The sequence below is a fragment of the Enoplosus armatus genome, chromosome 8, assembly GCF_043641665.1.
Source record: "Enoplosus armatus isolate fEnoArm2 chromosome 8, fEnoArm2.hap1, whole genome shotgun sequence".
NCBI lineage: Eukaryota > Metazoa > Chordata > Actinopteri > Centrarchiformes > Enoplosidae > Enoplosus > Enoplosus armatus.
The window spans coordinates 1,985,560-2,004,712 of NC_092187.1; the positions used below are offsets into that span (position 1 = coordinate 1,985,560).

The following is a 19,153-nucleotide window of genomic DNA, read 5'->3' on the forward strand; positions in this document are numbered from 1 at the left end:
TAACAAACTGACTGACCACATGTCAGTTCATCGAAACGGATGTTTCTCAATTACAGATAACAGCTGGCAAAAATCGGTAAATACATTTAGCTGTGGCTTTAGCTAAGGCTAGCTGTGGTTATTTGGCCATCGGGCTTAAACTTGATTTACCTCTCTTGCTTTAGCGAATGTGTCGGCTGTCTTTATGTGACAGATACTACAGTGTTACCACAGCTTGGGTTTTAGCCCAGTTTTTTTTTTTACACCCGGTTTTCAGAGAAATCTATTTCTATATAGTATTATGCATTTTTATACGGTAAAACGCAAGTTTGACCAAATGTGTTATTACTGTGTTTTGCCTTTTATAGGGCAGATTAGTCCAAAACACTCGTGAAAATGAAGTAGTGCATGTTCACTTACGTCATACACTTTGTCTGACTGAGAGTAAATCCTATTTCTGTTAACACAGTGCTTCTCTTCCGTGTGCTTAAATGGGGATGCTGGCTTTCCAGCGGCAATTACATCATCCTTCTTGTAAAAGAACATATAGAAACATATCAGTGGGCCTACGACATTCATTGGTCACAGTGGTGGACTGACGGAGCATTCAGAAGCTTCGTAAGGCGGATAACGGATTCCACGAACACACAGCCCTGCGTTCGTCGCGTCAAAATGGCAGGTTTGGGATTGGCACCTTTCTCCATTCTAACAAGAAATAACGTGATTAAAAACTAGGAGAGAAAAAAAAAAAACATGAGTGGACTTTCCATCAACAGGCCACATGTACACAAAAACCATTACTATAGCAGGATTACAGGATGACACCATGATATAAATGCTATGACTGTAAAAATGCGTGTGTGGGAACATCACACGCTTTTTAAGGTTTTTTTTTTTTTTTTTTTTTTGTTAGATACTGTACATATACTGCCCACCAGTTAACCTTTATTTTGAAAATTCACCTGCAACTTCTCTGCCTTTCAGTCTTCTGTCTTTCTGTGTCTACATGTAAGTGCGTGTGTGTGTGTGTGTGTGTTTGGCACTACAACCATCACCTCCGTGCTCCCTCTAGTCAGATGTTGACGCTCGCCAACTTGCTGAGCATGTCCGCCTCCCCGTTGCTGCACGTTTTGCTGTTCTCCTGCTGCCCGTTGGCTTTCTGCTCCATGGACGGGGACAAGAAGTTTTCGTCTTGCTCAGGAGGCGCCGGGGGCTGCTCCAAGTTGATGGTGGCGCGGCTGGTTTCCGTAATGGAGGAGTTGGTGTGGTAGCTAAAGTGGTTCTTGGTGATGGGCGTTTCTCCCCAGCCGGTTTTACCCCAGGCCGACTTCCACTGAGCCCACTTCCTCTGCAGCGCTGTCTGGGCCTGGACGTCAACAATGATAGTCAGGCAAGAATTTAAATCTCAGTATTTTATTTCTTTTCTAAATAAATGTCTATTGTATTGTTGCTCTAGAGTTTTGTTTAAGTAGCTTTAGACAACAGTTTACATTATCTGGGTCATAACATCTGATCCACCCACCAGTCTCTGTTAGTTATTTTTTTTTTTATCAGTTTAGAGTATCTTTGAAACATTAAATATGATACCTCAGCATTGCAGAAACAGAATATGATTGCCACCAGGAGTCCCTGCAAAGTAATAGGACATCGATTCAATATTAATACAGAAACAGTCATATATCCTTAAGTAGTAGGATATAAATGGATCAGCGAGATCAGACAGTTCAGTTTGATGTTGTTGCTTCAGGAAAGTGGCAGGAGTTTAATAGCATTTAATACAACCAACAGTAAAAAAACAGAAAAGGTTCATATTCATGAGGAAAAACGTGCAGATTATTAGTGCAAAATGCGTCACAGCTAACTTCACAGCAGGAGTTTGTTTAAAACAGCGACGTGAATCAATCTGAGTGAGTCTTTGAATGTGCGGGTTATTGTTGGCCGTACCTGGAAGTGGCTGAAGATGTTTACAAAGAAATCATAGATGGCCCGGCTGATGAGTCCCTCGGGCCTCCAGGGGAACAGGATGAACTGGACTCCCAGCAGAGGGATGAGGATGAGGGTGGCCCTCACCGCCTTCATGTAGGCCGTGGACTCGGCGCAGTGGGTCTCTTTCAGCTTGGTGATCAGGACTCGGACGATGTTCAGGAGAAAGAAAAAGTTGACCTTGATGGATTGGTGGGGCGGATGGTGGGGCGAACAGATGGATCGGTGGATGAAATGGAAGCGGAGGAGAGGGGGTAATGTTACTGATACACAGTACGGTACTAAACTTGAAGGGAAGGCACATCTTTGCATATTACCTATAGAATTACAACGACGGGGCCTGAAGGCGGCACTGCAACAACACCTTCAAACACAGCGCACACTATATCGTTTGCTGACTTTTTGCTGTCAATTTCCTGACAATAGCGATGTTAAACCACTTCAAGGCAAACGTTGTCGAATTTCCATATCAAAAAGCACGACCTCGCAAGTTCCAATTGAAGACGGCGTAGCACATTTTCACCAAAAAGTGAACACGGTCAAAGGAAAGAACCGCAAGTAAAGGTCAAAATGTGTCAGTGCTTTCACATCTCAGTGGCACATTAATATCAGTACTGTTTGGTCAGTGTGTTGCCGCTGAGCAGCCCTGCCAATAGAGGCGGTTACATTAGAAACTGACTAATAGCTGCCACTCGTGTGTTGGAAGCGACTGTGTATTTGCATCTACTGTACATCACAGTGTTCATTTGCATTATGAGTTTCAGCCAAAAGTCCTCAACCAGTCCGCCTTGTGTTGTCAGTGTTGTCAATTTCTTCTTCATTCCCCAGATGTAGACGATGATCCGATGATGGAAGGAAACTCCGCTGATACTGACTTTTCACATAATATTCTTTATTTGCATCAAAGATCAGGATCAACAGGCATGCGCATCTTAACCTGGACAGCACCCGTAGCCGAATCAGTACTGCTGCCTCGAACACTGTTCAAGCTCGTCTTTTATACCTTTAGACATACATGGGGTCCTACTATAACACATGAGTCTGTAAACTTCCGTTTCCCATCTAGGGGTCAGGAAAAGAGACCTCTCAGAATGACCTTTCACATCCCTGACCTTAACCTCTATCTCGTGACTCCCATATTCCAAGGAAGTCCATGTCAAGACTAACTAGACTAACTAGTAATTAATCTTATTTATATGGGGCCCCAACATCTGCTAGCTGTCTTCCTGGAACACTGCATAGTAGCAACTTTGTGTTGCATACCATTTTATGAAAAGACTACTTTTACAATTAGTATCAAATAATACACATCATCAGCAAGCACTTGAAAAGCAGGTACACGTCCGTCTTGATGCTACATTTTGAATGAACGCGATCGCTTGATCGGACCGTTTCAAAGTAATCCCGAGTGATAAAGGGGAATTCATGAATTACTCACAAGCAGTGCGGCTTGAATGGGCCCATGAATGATGTAGAGCAGGTGTGTGTGTGAGCTGATCCAGCACCTAAAACAAACGCACAGAGCGGGAAAAAGGGTGAGCGACAGCGAGCTTTCACGTGCACAGTGACAGAAAAGGCCCGGGGGCTTCATTAAGGCCTGAATCACTCATCGTTACACTCAGCGAGCCGCGCAAATACTGCCACCACTTGGTGGAGGCAAATCAATATCTTTCAGAAAAAAAAAAGGCTTATATCACAGCAGACCTGGGCTTCGCAGGAGAACAGTAAACACACTACGTCTTACTTGTCGTTGAAGAAGAGGCCGCGAGCCACGGCGTACGTGACGGCAGGGATGACGGGAAAACCTTTGGCAAAGAGGGAGAAACGCGAACAGAAATGTCAGACGGACGTCCTGGATCACCCTGGAGACAGTTTCGCGGTTTCGCAGAGGTCATGCATTGCTGACTTTTCATGAAGGTAACGTATCCGCGCGGTACTTAAACGTGGTCTCCGTGGACAAATCGTTTGAATCCCCTGGGCCGTCTGCGCTGAAACACAAAAGGAAAGACCCTCCCGACTCACCCCATCCCACGACGTAGTACCAGAAGAGCTGCTGCTCCCCGACAAAGACGGCCACTATGATGAGCGTGTGGAGGTAGATGCCCTCACACAGCATCCAGAAGTAGTTGGAAGTGGACGTGTACTGAGTCAGCACGGCCAGGACCTTACAGCTCACCTGAGGAAGGACAGGAAGCGGTTAAGGCAGATTTGAACCCACAGGGAATATAACGAAGTCTGCACCAAGCTATGGATCATAATAATGAGCACACCGTTAAGTTAAGCGTAGGACTTCTTTTTTTCTTTTTTTTTTAACTGAAATTCGTTCGTGTAATGAAATAAAATGACAGATGAAAGATAAAGTCAGTGGCTCACGGGGTTGCTGGCATTTATGGCTTGGTTATTGGCCACATTGAGCGAGAGCCACATTATAGTGACAATGGAGTTCAAGATGAAGGAGAGAAACATGTTCTTGTGGAGGGAGATTCTCTGGCAGCTGAGACTCCTGAAAGAGAGAACACGGACGGAGAGGGGGAGGGAAGGTATGTCAGTTCAGGCTTCTTTGGATTCTTTTTAACGGCTTACACAAACATTTTTGCACTGAAATTGCCAAAGCTGAGAGTCTGAGCCAGAATTCAACATCAATTAAAATCTGAACATACAATTTACCCCCCCCCCCCACACACACACACACAATGGAAGCCATTTTAGAATGGGAATGACACTGACCATACCAGTTGTAATTATATTGGTCTCCATACAAGCAGCTTATAGCAGTTTCTAAGCCATTTTCTTTCCTCTCACCCCCTGCACGAGACTGGGGGGGGGCCTGAGCAGCTCCTTCAGCACCCAGACTGTCACACCCGTTCATTCCTGCGGCTATAAGACTGTTTAACTGCACGTAAATCTGCACAATTTGTACAAACGTTACATATATTTTTCCGTGTATATATTTATTTTTGTCCCCCATATTTTTTTGGATCTGTATTTATTATTTGTATATAGTTTTTTCTTCTAAGTCTTATTGACACCGTGCTTGTCCGCTGTGTGTTTCTGCACCTTTCTGTCTTTGCTGCTGCGAGGTGTAAATTTCCCCCGCTGTGGGATTGATAAAAAGTCTGAGTCTAAGTCTAAGTAAAAAAGTAAGAGAAGCATCTGAAGGCCGTCGGAGAGCTGATGTGACTCACTTGAAGTAGGAGAAGATGATCAGACAGATGATCAGGGAGACTATAGACAGGCCATGACCCACCATGGCCAGGTAGTAGAGACTGTAGGCAAACTGCAGGGACAAAAAGAATTAAAAAAATAAAAAAAAATCACCACTTCATGAGGACGGTTATATTACAGTAAAGCAGTTATAGTGGGAAAATTCAGAAAAGAAAGTTGTTTCCTGAATGGCCATGGGTTTGATGCACTGAAGAAAAGAATCACATTGATTGATGTCACGGCAACTAAATGAGATTCATGGGACAATGTCCAAGACAAGCTTCACGGAGACCGTTCCTACAGAAATATCCGTCCGCCCTCCAGGTGGAACGAAGCCCAAATGACTTGCATGTGACATGAGGTGGGGTTTGCATCAGTCTGCTTGAAAGGGGACTAAGAGCCGCGTTCTTTGGTTATGACACGACTCTGGTTTGGTCAAAGGAGCCAAAACTAAATGTGTTTTCAACGGTTCCCGACATACATCTCACACACAGCAGTTCCACGTCATTGTGTTTTACCTTGAGTTTGTCTTTGGTGTAGGCCTGACACTGGGTGTAGTTAGTCCAGACCCTGTTGCTCTCTGGGTGGTGGAACCACTGGCCATCAGGATTGCACACTTTAGTAACCTTCTCTGTTGAAGACGACATTATAACTATACGACTTCAGGTGCCAAACAGACACTGCAAAGCTATTAAGTAAACTATAATTTGCAAATGTTTCTGTGCATTGGTGAATATATGTGAGGGAGAGCCACCCCCCCCCCTCCCCCCTCTTTGCAATTACACAAACAGCAAAAAACAAACAAACAGTTAATCTGAAGTGAAAATAAATAAAAAACTGACTTGCTAGAGTAAAAGTGCATATCAATACAAACAGACGGACAACAAACAGACAGTATTGCATATGTTGTGTGTGAGTGTGTGTTAAGGCCTCACCAGCAGGGTCGAAATCAAAAAAGTATTCAGGACACATCTGCATGACCGTCCCCGGAGCTGAGTCCCCCCAGCACAGCCAGCCGTCCCATGTGCGGTTACAGTAAGTGCCTACAGAGGGCAGTACGGACACGAGATTGAAATAGAGCAACCGTGTAAACCTTCCCCCGCCTCTAGTCTCAGAGCGACGTGCGCGCAGGTGAGGCACCTAATCCCGCTACGCTTCAAAAGACCTTCTTTGCAGTAGATTGCTTGTTTGTAAGAAGTGCTAATTCCATAAATAGCACTGCGTGTTCTGCACAGTCCTGCATATTTGTTTGGTTGTTGACGTTTGAGTTCCTACAGGTGGTGCTGTTTGTCTGTTCAGCCACTGGGCCCCCCCTGCTCATGCCAGCCACCCACTTCTTCTTCTGTTTAAATGACATAAAGCACAAGATGTTTCAGCCGCCGCATGTTTAGAACAGCAAAAAAACAGTAAAAGCTGGTTATATCAAATATGAAATATTTCTCAATTTCGCCAAAACTGAAGTCTGCTGTAATGCATTGTCCCTCCCACAACCTTTTAAGTGTTTAATAAACTCCCCCCCCCCTTGCAGGATGAATCATAGAAATGATCTATTCAAGGTAAATGCTGTGTTCCACTGATGTAGACGACGTGTCTGACCGCACTTGGCCCACAACAGAGCTCGTCAACAATAGACGGAAACCTGCCGGTACCAGGTTGCACTGTGGCATGTTGGGAAACGGAGCGCAAAATAACATTTCAAAGGCAGCGAAGGACCGAGCGGGAGTAACAGCCACTGGGAAAGAGACAAAGGGCAGGTTTCCTTTCTTTCAGACTCACTTCCTCTCTCTCTCTCTCTCTCTCTCTCTCTCTTCGTGTGCGCACACAGTGGAAACTGTTAACTGCATTTAACTAAATCCGCATATATCTAATGAGCTGAACACTGAGCCTCCTATGCCGAGCGGAGGAGAAACGCAACAAAGACGCCATTTGAAATACATGCGCGTGAAATGATTCAGCGGTAAACTAACAATTAGCTCATTCGCCTTCATTTCCACCACGTTAAAGCAACGACGGCCGCTAGTGAAGCCGTTGGCTCAGTGTGTTACTCTGGTGACTCCCAGGTGTAGATCCAAATAGACACCGTGGCAGGCAGCAACGCAGGCCACTAATTGTCCTAAACCCCCCCCCACACAGATCTTTCATGAATAAAGAACATTTTATTCTATTTTACTGCTTTAGAATTGTATTAATAATCCATCCAATATTTAATAGTTAGGGTTAGGGTGACGTTCATATCGACCGCCGACGTGAAAGTCATACTTTTCCCTCCTTTTCACATCTTCGTCGTGGATCCCGGCGCGACAGCAAAAATAAGAGCCCGTGGAATTAACGGCAAGGCTACCGAAGCAGTTTTAAAGGACATCCTGTAATTCATTTCGTCACTTATCAACTATTCAGCTCAAGCGATTCAATTTGCAGAGGGAGGCTGTTATCAGCTGAACTGGGAATAAACAGAACGATAGGTGCAGCCTCATTCACCTTCTTCTGTACGTGATGGATCGTGGATTATCTTCAGGTAGCACTCGAATTGAGCGGCCAGGATCTGGTGTCGGGACTTCCCCAGTACGGTGGATACGTTGCTGAAATTTTCCTGCTGCTCCTCCTCCACTGCCTCCTCAACGGCCACCATGGACCCCACATCCTCAGACTGGGAGACCTGGGCACAAATGATTTCTTGTTAAGACTCAAATATCACTTTACGTTACATTAGTAATCTTATCTGCTCTGCCCGGTCTGCTTGTGTTTTCTCCTCCTGTCTTCTTCCTTGGTGTCTCTCAGCTCCCTTATGGTCTCCTGGTTCAACCTACTTAGTGTACACATCCAGGGTGTCAAGTGTGTGTGTGTGTGTGTGTGTGTGTGTGTGTGTGTGTGTTCAGTAATTAGCTAATGAAAAGAAGAGAGCTTTGCAGCCACACACACACACACACACGTGATCGCACTCACCTCTGTGCCCAACGCCAGCGCAACTATCAGTGAGAGTGTCAGGGTCCTCCACATGTTTCTAAAAGGGAAACAGGAACAACAATGCAATTCATTTTCCCATCCACACGCTCTTACATGTGAGAAGCTGCTCTGCATTCCAAAACTGAGGTTCTCGCAATAAACAAACATTCTACACAGCATTACACAAACAGGACTAAGGGTCCACAGCCACGCTAGCAGCTCTGTGAGACTGTACTTAAGGACAGTGGTGTTTTTGGCATGCTCACATCTGCTAATTATCGCTAAGCACAAAGCGCGGCAGAAGTTGATGGGGAACGTCATTCGTTCCGCGGGTTATTTGATCATCAGCCCGAAGACAAATGAAAAGCGGACCTGATGATCGCTAAAGATGTTACAACTCATTCCTGAGGGGGATGAATGTCTACGCCACATTTCATGCCAACCCATCCAACAGTTGTTGAGATGTCCGTCAGTCTGGACCACAGTGTTAGACTAAAGCTTGTGTGAGTGCATTGTCTTTCAAGTGCGCTTAAGTATGTTTATTTACAGCATGTGTATTTTCCTCATCTATCAGGACAGGAAGTTCACGCCCCCCCCCCCACCAGCCAGCCATTCTTCTCCGCTGTCCCACTCGGGGTCACAGAAACAGATGTGCGTTTGTTATTATTTTGGGGGCGAAAGGGCAGCAAGCTGCCTTCAGTGTTTCCTCGTTAATAAGCCTGAAATAAATACTCGGCGCAAGGAGGCATAAGAGCGTGAGGCGACAACGGCTGAGGCTCTAAAAACCAAACGCGCGCGACAAAAGGCGTCTCTTCGGTGGGGAAACATGGTGGGCTTTAATCTACCCGCGAGGGAGGACGCTGACGTCGGAGCGTTCGGACCTCATGGCCAGCATGACATGACACTTGTTTGTAAATGCAATAAAAAGTCACGACGTCAGACGCTCATTTCAGGTGTCAGTGAAATGCACGCGCTACTGTGCAGCTTGCTCGACCGTGACAAAGAGTCAGTTAGTAGTAAACTCCGGCCTTCTCTTTGGAATTGGTTGCAAATGATGAGCACGACTCTGAAAAGCCGAATTTGTCTCCACAGCAGTATTCATTTCAGCATCTTTCATCTTTCATGATTTCAAATTCACGTTCAGCAGACGTGCGTTCAATATTCAAACCAAACAATAATATACAGAATCTTTTTAAAAGCTAAAAAGCTAAAAGTTGAATTGTGAAAGAGAACTGTAGAACCTATCCAAAGATGCCAAACATATCAACTGAATCACAGGGACGCACATTGAGAAAGTGCTCACATAAAAAAATTAAGATTTATGGGTCTGACATTGTCGAACTGCAGGGGAAAACATGTGGTATCTAGATACCTGCGAAGGAAACGTAAGTGGAATATTGGAAACATTAGGGCTCAAGCGATTCAAGGCCAGACAGGCAGCCAGTTCGAATGTTTAAAGCAGTTACAGCACATATTCGTGCCAAGAAAGCTCTTCTTTGAGTCCAAAGCAACGAAAACAAAAGTTTGACAGCTGAGAGTTGCAGGACATGAGAGATGGAAAATGAAATGCGCGTCGTGGGCGTGAGGGTTTTTTTTCCCAGGGAACCCATGCAAAATCATTCTTTGTTTGAACTTCCTGTTTTTCTTTTTGTCTCTTTCTGCCTCTACTCGCGCCGGATTTAACCGACACAGAGCACTTCAATAAATGATGTTTCAGCGAGCGCTTAAAGCAGAACTGAACGCATAACGCTCAGCGGTTTTGTGTCGTGTCTCGTACCCGAAGGGAGCCACGTGAAAAAGGTTGCGCAGAGGCGAGCTCCTTTGACTCGCCCCAACGCACAGAGCTGATTGTTAAAACATTTGCAGTGAACAACTTGTCAGTGCTGAAGAAATTCAATATTCACGTGGAGCCAACCTTTCAGCAATTGTTTGCGGTGACTCAAAGATACGTTCAACGGCTACAACCCCGTCTTAGGAGACATCGCGGCTACTGGGGCCGACCAATAACGGCTGGGCCTGGCGACCGCACACAGCACCGCATGAACAAACCCAAGGCAAGGTGAGTAGTTTGCCAGCTAACGTGATAAATAATGTAACGACGTTAAGGGATGGCACTGTTCCATTTAGGTGCGAGCGAGCGAGCATGCGCGACTAAGGCCCCCCGAAACTGACGCACCAATACAGATAGAGGTCCACATTCGTTAGTGCTGTGCTTTCGCTGCCATTCCGGGTGAAAATGTGAACAAAGTCTATTGAATTCACATTATATTAAATTGACATGTTCTTTGTCTGAGCGAGAAGGTGAAATGTTGGCGCGTTCACATGTTCATGCTGATTCTTTGTCTGTTGTTCTCTGCCCTAAATGAACAGTGTTGCTGATGTCTCTGTAATGGTTAATCCACCAGTATGTGCAAGCCGAGCTCTTTAATCAAAATGATATCTTTAACGCTAAAATAGAATTATTGTTGTTATCCATGAATTCTCAAATTTACCGTTTTACAAAAAAGCAGAAAAAAATAGTAAAGCACGTTATTATTTTTTTGATTGAGATGCCAAATTACAGTTATTTACTTGCATTCCTGAACAGAAACCAGTGAATAAGGACTATTTAGTTGTTCCAGTTTGTTCTTTGCCTAATAAATAACAATACACCTTTTAGTTTGAAACAAGTTTTTGACGGATTTCTAAAATATTTGTGTTTTTCTCATTTTTATGACAGGTGGTCTAATACATTTCTTAAGCGCTGTATGAGTTTCAAGCCCCTCATCAACGCAGGTAAGACCCAAGATAACCCAAAAGATGTCATTTGTGCGTCCTCGTCCTTGCTGCTGAACACGCGGCACTGTGACATATTTTCCCGTGGACTGCGGTTTCTGTGGGCGACGGCAACCGTACAACACAGAGACACTCACAGACACCCAGGAACAGACATTTATGATTACAGTTCCATTCAGTACGAAAGTCAACAATGAACGCCTTCGTATCTGTTATGCACACAGTTGCCTCCAAAATATTGTTCCCGATCAGGACATTGTAAAGCCAAGGACACACACACACACACACACACACACTCACACATTATAATACCTTGGCAGCGCTCGCTGTATGCCATTATCACCAACCAACACTGCACACAATCTATCTGTGAACGGCGGCCAAGTCGTTTGGTTCGTCTTCGTTTTCCGGTAACAATAGAAACTCAAAAGGTTGCTGCATTTGTCACTTCCTTTGTCCCCGTCTTCCTGTCCCTTATTGTCTCCAGGGTCATCCCCTCTAATCATTAAGCAAAGGGATCCAGAGTGCCAGCCATGAGTGAGATACTAATTGATGATAATTGATAATAATTGATCTTTAAATGCCAATAAAATAAATGTACACACACTAAATCCGTGCACATATTTGAGCTTGTTGATTTGTAGGAGTGTGTGTGTGTGTGTGTACGTGACAAAGTGTGTGTTTGATCTGTGTGTCTGCCTCCCGTTTCTTCTCCGTGTTGAGATGTGTGTCTGTGTTTTCATCGTTCTCTGGATAATCTTCTTTTCTGTGTTCAGACATTCTCTCCCGTGGGGGGCTCAAGGAATTTAAACTCAGGTCAAACACACACACACACACACACACACACACACACATCTACTCGACCACTCTTCTTTGATAGCCGTTTCCTCTCGACCTGCCTCTGTCTCCTGTTTTTCTCTCCTACACTGTCGTCTGCCAACATTTATCTCAGCTAGTCACTCAGTCACCTCAGCTCTGCCCAGCCCCGCTGGCTTTCCTTTGAGCTCGCGTCCCGGTGGGTCGGCTCAGCCCTGGAAAAGTGATGAGGACGTAGACACACCGCAGTGACACACGTCGGTGACCTTTAAAGTGGAACTCCGCCGATGAGTTTACACATTTAAAGTCTGTTTACAGGTCTTGGGGAGTACTATTGCACATGTGGGGAAAAAAAAAAAAAGTTGTATAAAGCCGTTTGTGGCTCCAGAGGCATCAGTTTCGATCAAACTGTCCTTTGTGAGTCCAACAATGTTACGAACGTTGCCTCTGTCGTTCTCCTGTGGCCTACAGACTACGCAATTTAAAAAGGCAAAATGTCGGCTGATGCAGTAAAGTATAAGTCCAGTATTTGTCTTACTATCGGCAAATTCCCACGAAAAGACGATTAAAAAAAAAAACAATGACTCGATCCTACTAACAAGCGCTGCTTGCGTATGCAAAGCCTGATTCCTCTGTGCCAGAGAAAGAAACGCATCAGTGAGCCACATGTTGCACTGGGTGACATGTTACGTCATTAAAATGAACACGGGCGCCGTAGTTTATTTTGAGTCGACCCCGCGAACACCATCCCGCTGATGCATACGCTACTGCATCAAATCTGTGGCGGAATACAGTCCCCAACAAATAGACTATTTACTCCTGTTTGACTGACGTTTGCTCGATGCTACAGTGCCCCACTGTTTTCGGGAAATTACTGAGCCTTTTTTAAAAAAAAATCGTTCAATTCTATATTCATGACTCATTTCAGTGGGAATGACTAGGCTTGGGGCCACAGACAGGGTGGGGGGAAAAAAACTAGTGCCTTGTGAGGTTTTGGTCTTTTCACAGGTTTTGTTGACAATATGAAAAATAGAGACTGCACTTTGCAAACATGTAAAGTAGGTTTTTGTATTTTTTTCAAACAGCCACTGATCTACAAGTAAAGCACGGCTAATTGTTGGTGTCAGTGTTTGTAGATAAATCTCCCGACAGTTCGGTGTATTCCTTTAAAGGAGTTGGACTTCTCTCTCCGGCGTGATGTTTAGATGATCTGAGAGCAGTCATTGTCAAACTGGAATGCGCGGCTTGCTTGTCTGGTAACAGCTGTAGAAACAACACTGAGCCGCGAGCACACCATGTGTAGGAGACACATGGGAACACAGAAGAAAGTCGTAAGCCAATTGGCACCTTTGATTATACAAATATGACCACGAGCGTCAGCCTTCAGAAAACCCACGCCCATGTCAAAGCTACTGCCGGGTGCTGGAATCAACTGACAGAACTTTCAGTGGCAGCGTCTCTTGGCAACCAAAGCGCTCAAGGTGAGTGATGTTTCTAATGAATGTGTCTTTTTTTTTGTACGCAGGAAGCCCACACCTAGCAACAGGCAACACAATAATCACGGTGATGAAACAGTCCAATTGCTTCTGCAAGCATTCACAAACGCGCTACAAATGCTTCCCATGTTTGGCCTAAATTGCTACTTCACAAGGGTTTAAGACGTGCACATGCTGACTAAATGAACAAAATCAGTCTATTGAGTGGAGAGAGAGGAGGAAGGCTTAATATTCTGTGCAGGAAACGAAGAATGAAGGCTTGTGTTTGAGCCTCGGGGGTCCAAAGGAGATGAAGCTCAACTGAGGAAATTAAACACACGTCTCCCGAGCCAAAAGTTCATATGATGCCTTATGATCATAAGGACAATAATCAGTGTCAGCTGTACTATGGCAGGGCTAGACCTTTTTTTTTTTTCTGCTAAAACAAATGGGATTTGTTAATAAGCCAGAGGTTCAAAGTAAAGATGACGTAATCTTTGAATCCTGGTCTTCTTGATTCTAAAATTCTTTTTAGAGGCCAGCGGTTAGCACTCCACATCCTTAAAGCTCACTGTGAGAGAGTCATACTGCTCCCATGGGGCCGTGGGTCATCGGGGCGGGATGATGGGAAATCCAAATATTGCTGTCTCGCTGCACCAGATTTAGGTTTATTGACCCATGCTCCCAGTGAAATGGACTGCAGATGCCGCTGTGACGTTAAAACAGGATTCTGTCCCGACCCTAGAGGTCACTGCTGCCTGAGGTGAAGTGTCAGCAGCGCTCATTTAACAGAAGGAAATGAATGTAGGGAAATGGAAATTTGCCTTAACAATTGCTGTAATGTTGATGTTTTTATGTCCTTTTTAAGATAACTAAAAAAAAAAAAGCACGAGTCAAAGGAACAATCACGGAGTGCTGTGCTGCAGATGGGAGTGTTTGACAGCGATAAGATAAAATACCAGACACACACCACCATACCGGAGGGAGCAGGGGGCAGTGGGCTTAAGCTTCATATACATGCTGTGCTCATGGTGATGCAGTGAAAAGACAGGTAACGGCGGTTATTATCATGTGGTAAACAGCTGTTGTGTGGACAAAGGAATTTTAGACCCCCCCCCCCCCCCGCAGAGCCAGTACCACAAACTAGGGCTTATTTTCATTACCAATTAATCTTCTGATGTTAATTCCAAGGGGGGGATATCTTCAAATTGCCTGTTTGGTCCCAGTAACAGTTCGAAACCCAAAGATGTTCACTCGACTATGACAGAAGACTTCAAATATTCACATTTGGGAGCTGGAAGCAAAATCGTTCAGTATTTCTGCTTGAAAAATGTTTCTCATCTGCTCGGCGACATTTAGTTCAGTCAGAGTTACTTTAAGACCCAGCACTGACTGACACTGAATTCATCACACGTACGTTTTCTCAAGTTCCCTCCAATAAGCTGCTCTACTTCACTGTCTTATAGATCAGACTGCCACAGCTCCCTCTCCAGGGACCAGGGAAGTGTGTGTGTGTGTGTGTGTGCATCTGCTCACACATTATTCCTACTTCTGTGTATTCCAGCGGGGGTATCTGTATGTGTGAGGGAAGGCGGAGGAAGGATGAAGGTTGAGGAGGATGCCATTATCTTCCTCTGTCGTCCTGCAACCACATCCTCCCTTCTCTCCCCTCGCCACTTCTAAAAAGCCCAACAGGTTATAAATAAGCCATTGTTGCACATACACAAAGGGACGTGGAAGGGACTTTCATATTGACGGGACATAGCTGACGTCCGTATAGCCTTTTAATATGAAAGCACAGAGTTAGACATTGAAAGGTGAGTCACAAATCTTAAGCAGGGCTGCAACAAATGACTGTCTTCATTATCAATTATTTTCTCAATGAACTCATTAAGCATTTTGTCCGTAAAATGTCAAACAAATTGAGAAAAACCTCCGTCACAAATTCTCACGGGGACCAGTTCATCCTTGTGTCCAAGTGGACGTTTGCGCCAAATTTGAAGACAGATAGAAACGGACGACCCGAAAAAATATAATGCCTCTGGCCACAGTTTTGACCCTGGCTCTAGATTTCACTCATTTTGTTAACGTCTTTATCTTGTTAAGTTGCATTAACTGGACCACTAGGGGGCAGACAAACAGGCTAACGTGTTGTGGTTTCAGGATGCTTGAAATGAACTAGGTTGTACGACATATATCGTCTAAGGGCTAAATTGTTACTATACTTGTTGTTCCGAATGGCCACGCACGAAAGGGGGGGCATTGCCTTCGTTGTCTCGACGCAATGAATCGCACAAATCAGGATAACGGTGCGCACTTCCTTGAAGGCGCTCCCAGTTGTACACTGAAGCAGTTATGTGACGAATTTTTAAAAAAACGAGCTCCGTAACACCTGGCCAACTGGGTAATAATGAAAGTATGGAATAAGTGCATCTTTAAGTGCAGCCACTTTGAAATGCAACACACGTGAAAAAAAAAAGTATTGTAGCACAGTGAGAGCCAAAAGCCAGTCAACACACAAGATCCTGTTATGCAATGACCACAAGGAGGTTCAGCAACAGGTCAAACAGGGTACTCGAGCCGGCAGGCAGGGGGGGGTGACCGAATGAGACGGGATGCACTGCGCCTTCAAAGAACAAATGTTTTTTGGACGCACTTTCCCAGTTAAACATTAAAGAGACGTACGTGTCTGGAACATGAGTTGATCTGCGCATAGCGTCACATTGTTTTGCACATCCCTCATTTGGTTCTCGGGCTCTGCAACCGTTTTCCATTATGGCTGAGTGCCCCCCCCCCCACCCCAGTGTTAAAGTCCAGCATTTCTGGCCTTGAGTTCTTTGGAAAGTGGGTTCTTAACACTGTCTGATCCTGCGATTCACTTACAAGAGCCAGCACCAGGCTTTGCAGCAACCAAGCTGTCCGTGTATGAGTGATTACGGACTTGGTTATTTTCCCATAGCTGGACCCAAAAATAGCACCCCCCCCCACCCCCCCCCCCCGGTTGGAGCAATGCCACGCGGTGTCTTTTTGTATTTTTTTTTTGTCCCTGGGGCTATAAAAGCAGCAGAGGCAGTGCAGAGCAGAGAATAGGGGCATTGCTCCCTGGACACGATGATATGATCAAGCCAACATCTGCTGAACTCCTCTGTCCAACCAAACGCGAGCTGGCTGCTGATTGCGCGTGGGCTACGGTGATCAGCACCAATACAACAGTAACCACTGCCAGCCTTAGCAGGCCCCCCCACCTATCAATCAGTGTGGGGGGCCAGCACACCCTGACACAGTTTTCAGATATGGTCAGCCCGACACCACGCTCACCACCAAAGCATCCACTCTGATTCTTTTTTTCCATCCCATTTCTCATCTCACCCCCGCCGTCTTTCCTCAGTTTCCCCTGACAATAAGAAAAAAAACCTTGTCTTGCTCCGTCTTTATCTCGCTTTCTCCACTCACACGTTTCCTCAGCGTTAAAAAACAAAAAAAAAGGGGGGGGGGATGCAATTCAAAATCAACAAGTTGGTTCCCATTGCTAAAGCAGTCTTTTAGCAGTTTTTTTATATATAGCTTAAAATAAACTTAATAGAGGGAGTTGCAAGCATGTGATGAGAGTTCTGGCTTTTCAACAATCGGAGTCCTATCATCTCCTAACATGCAAAGTGATAGGAAATCTTTGCCACTCTAACTACAACCCCTGCTATTAGTATGTAACCCTGACGTATCAGATGTCTCCCACTGAGCCTAAAATAAGCACGTGTTTGTTGTGTGTTATGAAAGGTGGAGGGGAGGGGGGGGGGGGTGACTGGAGAACGAGGTAGGGGTTGGGACCAAAGTAGCAGCCAAAACACCTATTAATACGCTGACAGCTAGCAAGAGCAGGCTGTTCCAGTCCATGACACGCTGGGACGGCGGCGTGGGTGAGGGGGTGAAAGTTTCCCACGGGCGGATGCGCGGTCAGACCGTGGAGTCCGGGAATCTTCCTGAAGTATCCAGAAGTTAAGTAAGGAGCTGGTCTGAGATCGATGTCTTGGGGGGCGTGAGGGTTACAACTTGGCAACACTAGGTGGAGGGGGGGTACAGGGTATTCCTGAAGACACTCACTCACTGAAATCAAGCCAATAGCCTCTGCTGGTAGAATACAAGCTGCCGGGCAAATTCTGCAGAGGCTAGTGCGAGGCTGAGGGTGGTATTAGAACACTCTGTTAAGGAGGAGTGACACCTACGGAATAGGAAGTATACATATAAACAATATGTAGGTGTATGGATCAGACACAGCAAGTGACCTGAAATTACTTTTGCGAAGGGAGCAACAAGCGACATGTCTGTAGGGTTCACAAGGTGATCGCTGATGTGCATGTGAAAGTGAATGAGACATGCAAATCCATAGGGAAAACAGCAAAGCACCTGTCCAGGTATCTCTGCCTCCAGGGTACCCTGCATTGTTTTACTCTGTGTCGGGGCGTGGACTGAATGTCAAAATGGAAGAGACACTGGAAAGTCACAGGAATCCAGCTCCTGCTTTGTTAGTTTATCAGAGAAGGACACGTTTGAGCTTCTTTTCCGATTGGTCATCATTCGGCGTGGCTTCAATGACAGCAGAAACCCTCAGTCCCAGTAAATATTTAGGTTTCATCAGCACTGCTGCACCTCAGCTCGAAGACTCCAACATGACTGTGAAGCTGCTGCGTTGAGACGCTTTGATTGAGTCTCAACACAGTTCCAGCTTCCAGTGAACGATGAGCCATCTGCTGCGCTTCAACAGTGGTGGAGATAATGACGGCAGACGCTCTATTCAACTCTATTTCTATTTCTATTCAGACGGTACTCAGAATTGCAACTGTAGAAGCAGGCGACCAGCCAGCTCAGGGTGTGACCTTCCCTCAACCGGCACTCATCCTCAGTGATATGCTTTACAACCCCCAAGAAAAACAACACACTTGTATTCCTTTAACATCGCTATCAGAGCTTTTAGTGTGGAAGTCAATGGTTCCTGTACTTGTGATAATAAAACACAGTCCTGTAACACTGCTACAGTCTTCTTATGGGAACTTGCATCCTGTCTGTAGATATATATGATGCTCGATTGGGAGTTCATCTCCATCTTAAAGTACTTCATGTTGTTTTTGCGCTTTAAAATCTCCACAATCTTCCTCAAAGTCAGTATCAGTGTCGTTATTATACTGCTGTAGACTGTTGCACTGCAGTAGTTCTTCTTCATGAGGGTAAAACTGCATTACATCCTGAGTTGTACGGACACATTTCAACCGCGTTCAAGTGAAGCTTCATTAAAGGAAAAAAACACCGCAATATGTGACAGTTCCAGGAATCTGACTGTTGAGTGAGAAGCAGAGACTTGTTGCCTACCTTTTCTTTGAGCGAGCTGTCAAGCTGTGCTTTCCTCCAAAAATCCCCATGCTTGCATGATCCGGGCAGGGACGGGTCTCACGCCGCCCCTCTGTCAATAGTGACCAACCCACCCCGCCCACCCCCCCCACCCGACCACTCGGCTCCAGCAGTCAAGCTGAGCACAGCAGCAAATACAACGTTTCCTGTTGTCACTTTCAAAATAAAACGCTAAACGAGGGGACATTGACGTTTTTGTTTTGGAATAAGAAAGAACCAAAGCGATGATGTTTAGGCACTATTTTAATCCAACAAATTCAATAAGAATTTTTTTTTGGCAATGCATCATAAAATATGTATACTCTCTATTGAGCACACAAATTCAGCTTTTTGTATAATTCCCCCCCCCCCCCGGGAATCAATAAAATATTTCTGATTCTGATTCTGATTTCGGAGCACAGTTACAGTGACCAATAGAAAACTTATTTCTACCTTAGTCACGTAATACCTGTCACACTGCAGATGCATTTTCCACACCAAATGTCCAATTTCTTTACAATTAGCCAGAAGCATCTTCAGACACCAAGGAAGCCAAAAAAAAACAAACAAACAAAAAAAAAAACCCACAGAGATTGTAC

General features: G+C 45.1%; 1 protein-coding gene across 1 annotated transcript; it reads right to left on the reverse strand.

Moving 5' to 3' along the window:
* Window positions 1-1,051: 1,051 nt before the first annotated feature.
* Window positions 1,052-18,611, reverse strand: calcrl2 (calcitonin receptor-like 2). Its single transcript, XM_070910227.1, has 13 exons — window positions 18,537-18,611; window positions 8,110-8,167; window positions 7,645-7,822; window positions 6,102-6,209; window positions 5,685-5,797; window positions 5,148-5,239; window positions 4,336-4,465; window positions 3,985-4,138; window positions 3,707-3,767; window positions 3,401-3,467; window positions 1,924-2,142; window positions 1,567-1,608; window positions 1,052-1,345 (listed from the first exon to the last, which is right to left on the reverse strand). Exons 1-13 carry the CDS (start codon window positions 18,584-18,586, stop codon window positions 1,052-1,054), a joined length of 1,566 nt encoding a protein of 521 aa, XP_070766328.1. The 5' UTR covers window positions 18,587-18,611.
* Between the last annotated feature and the right edge of the window lie 542 nt (window positions 18,612-19,153).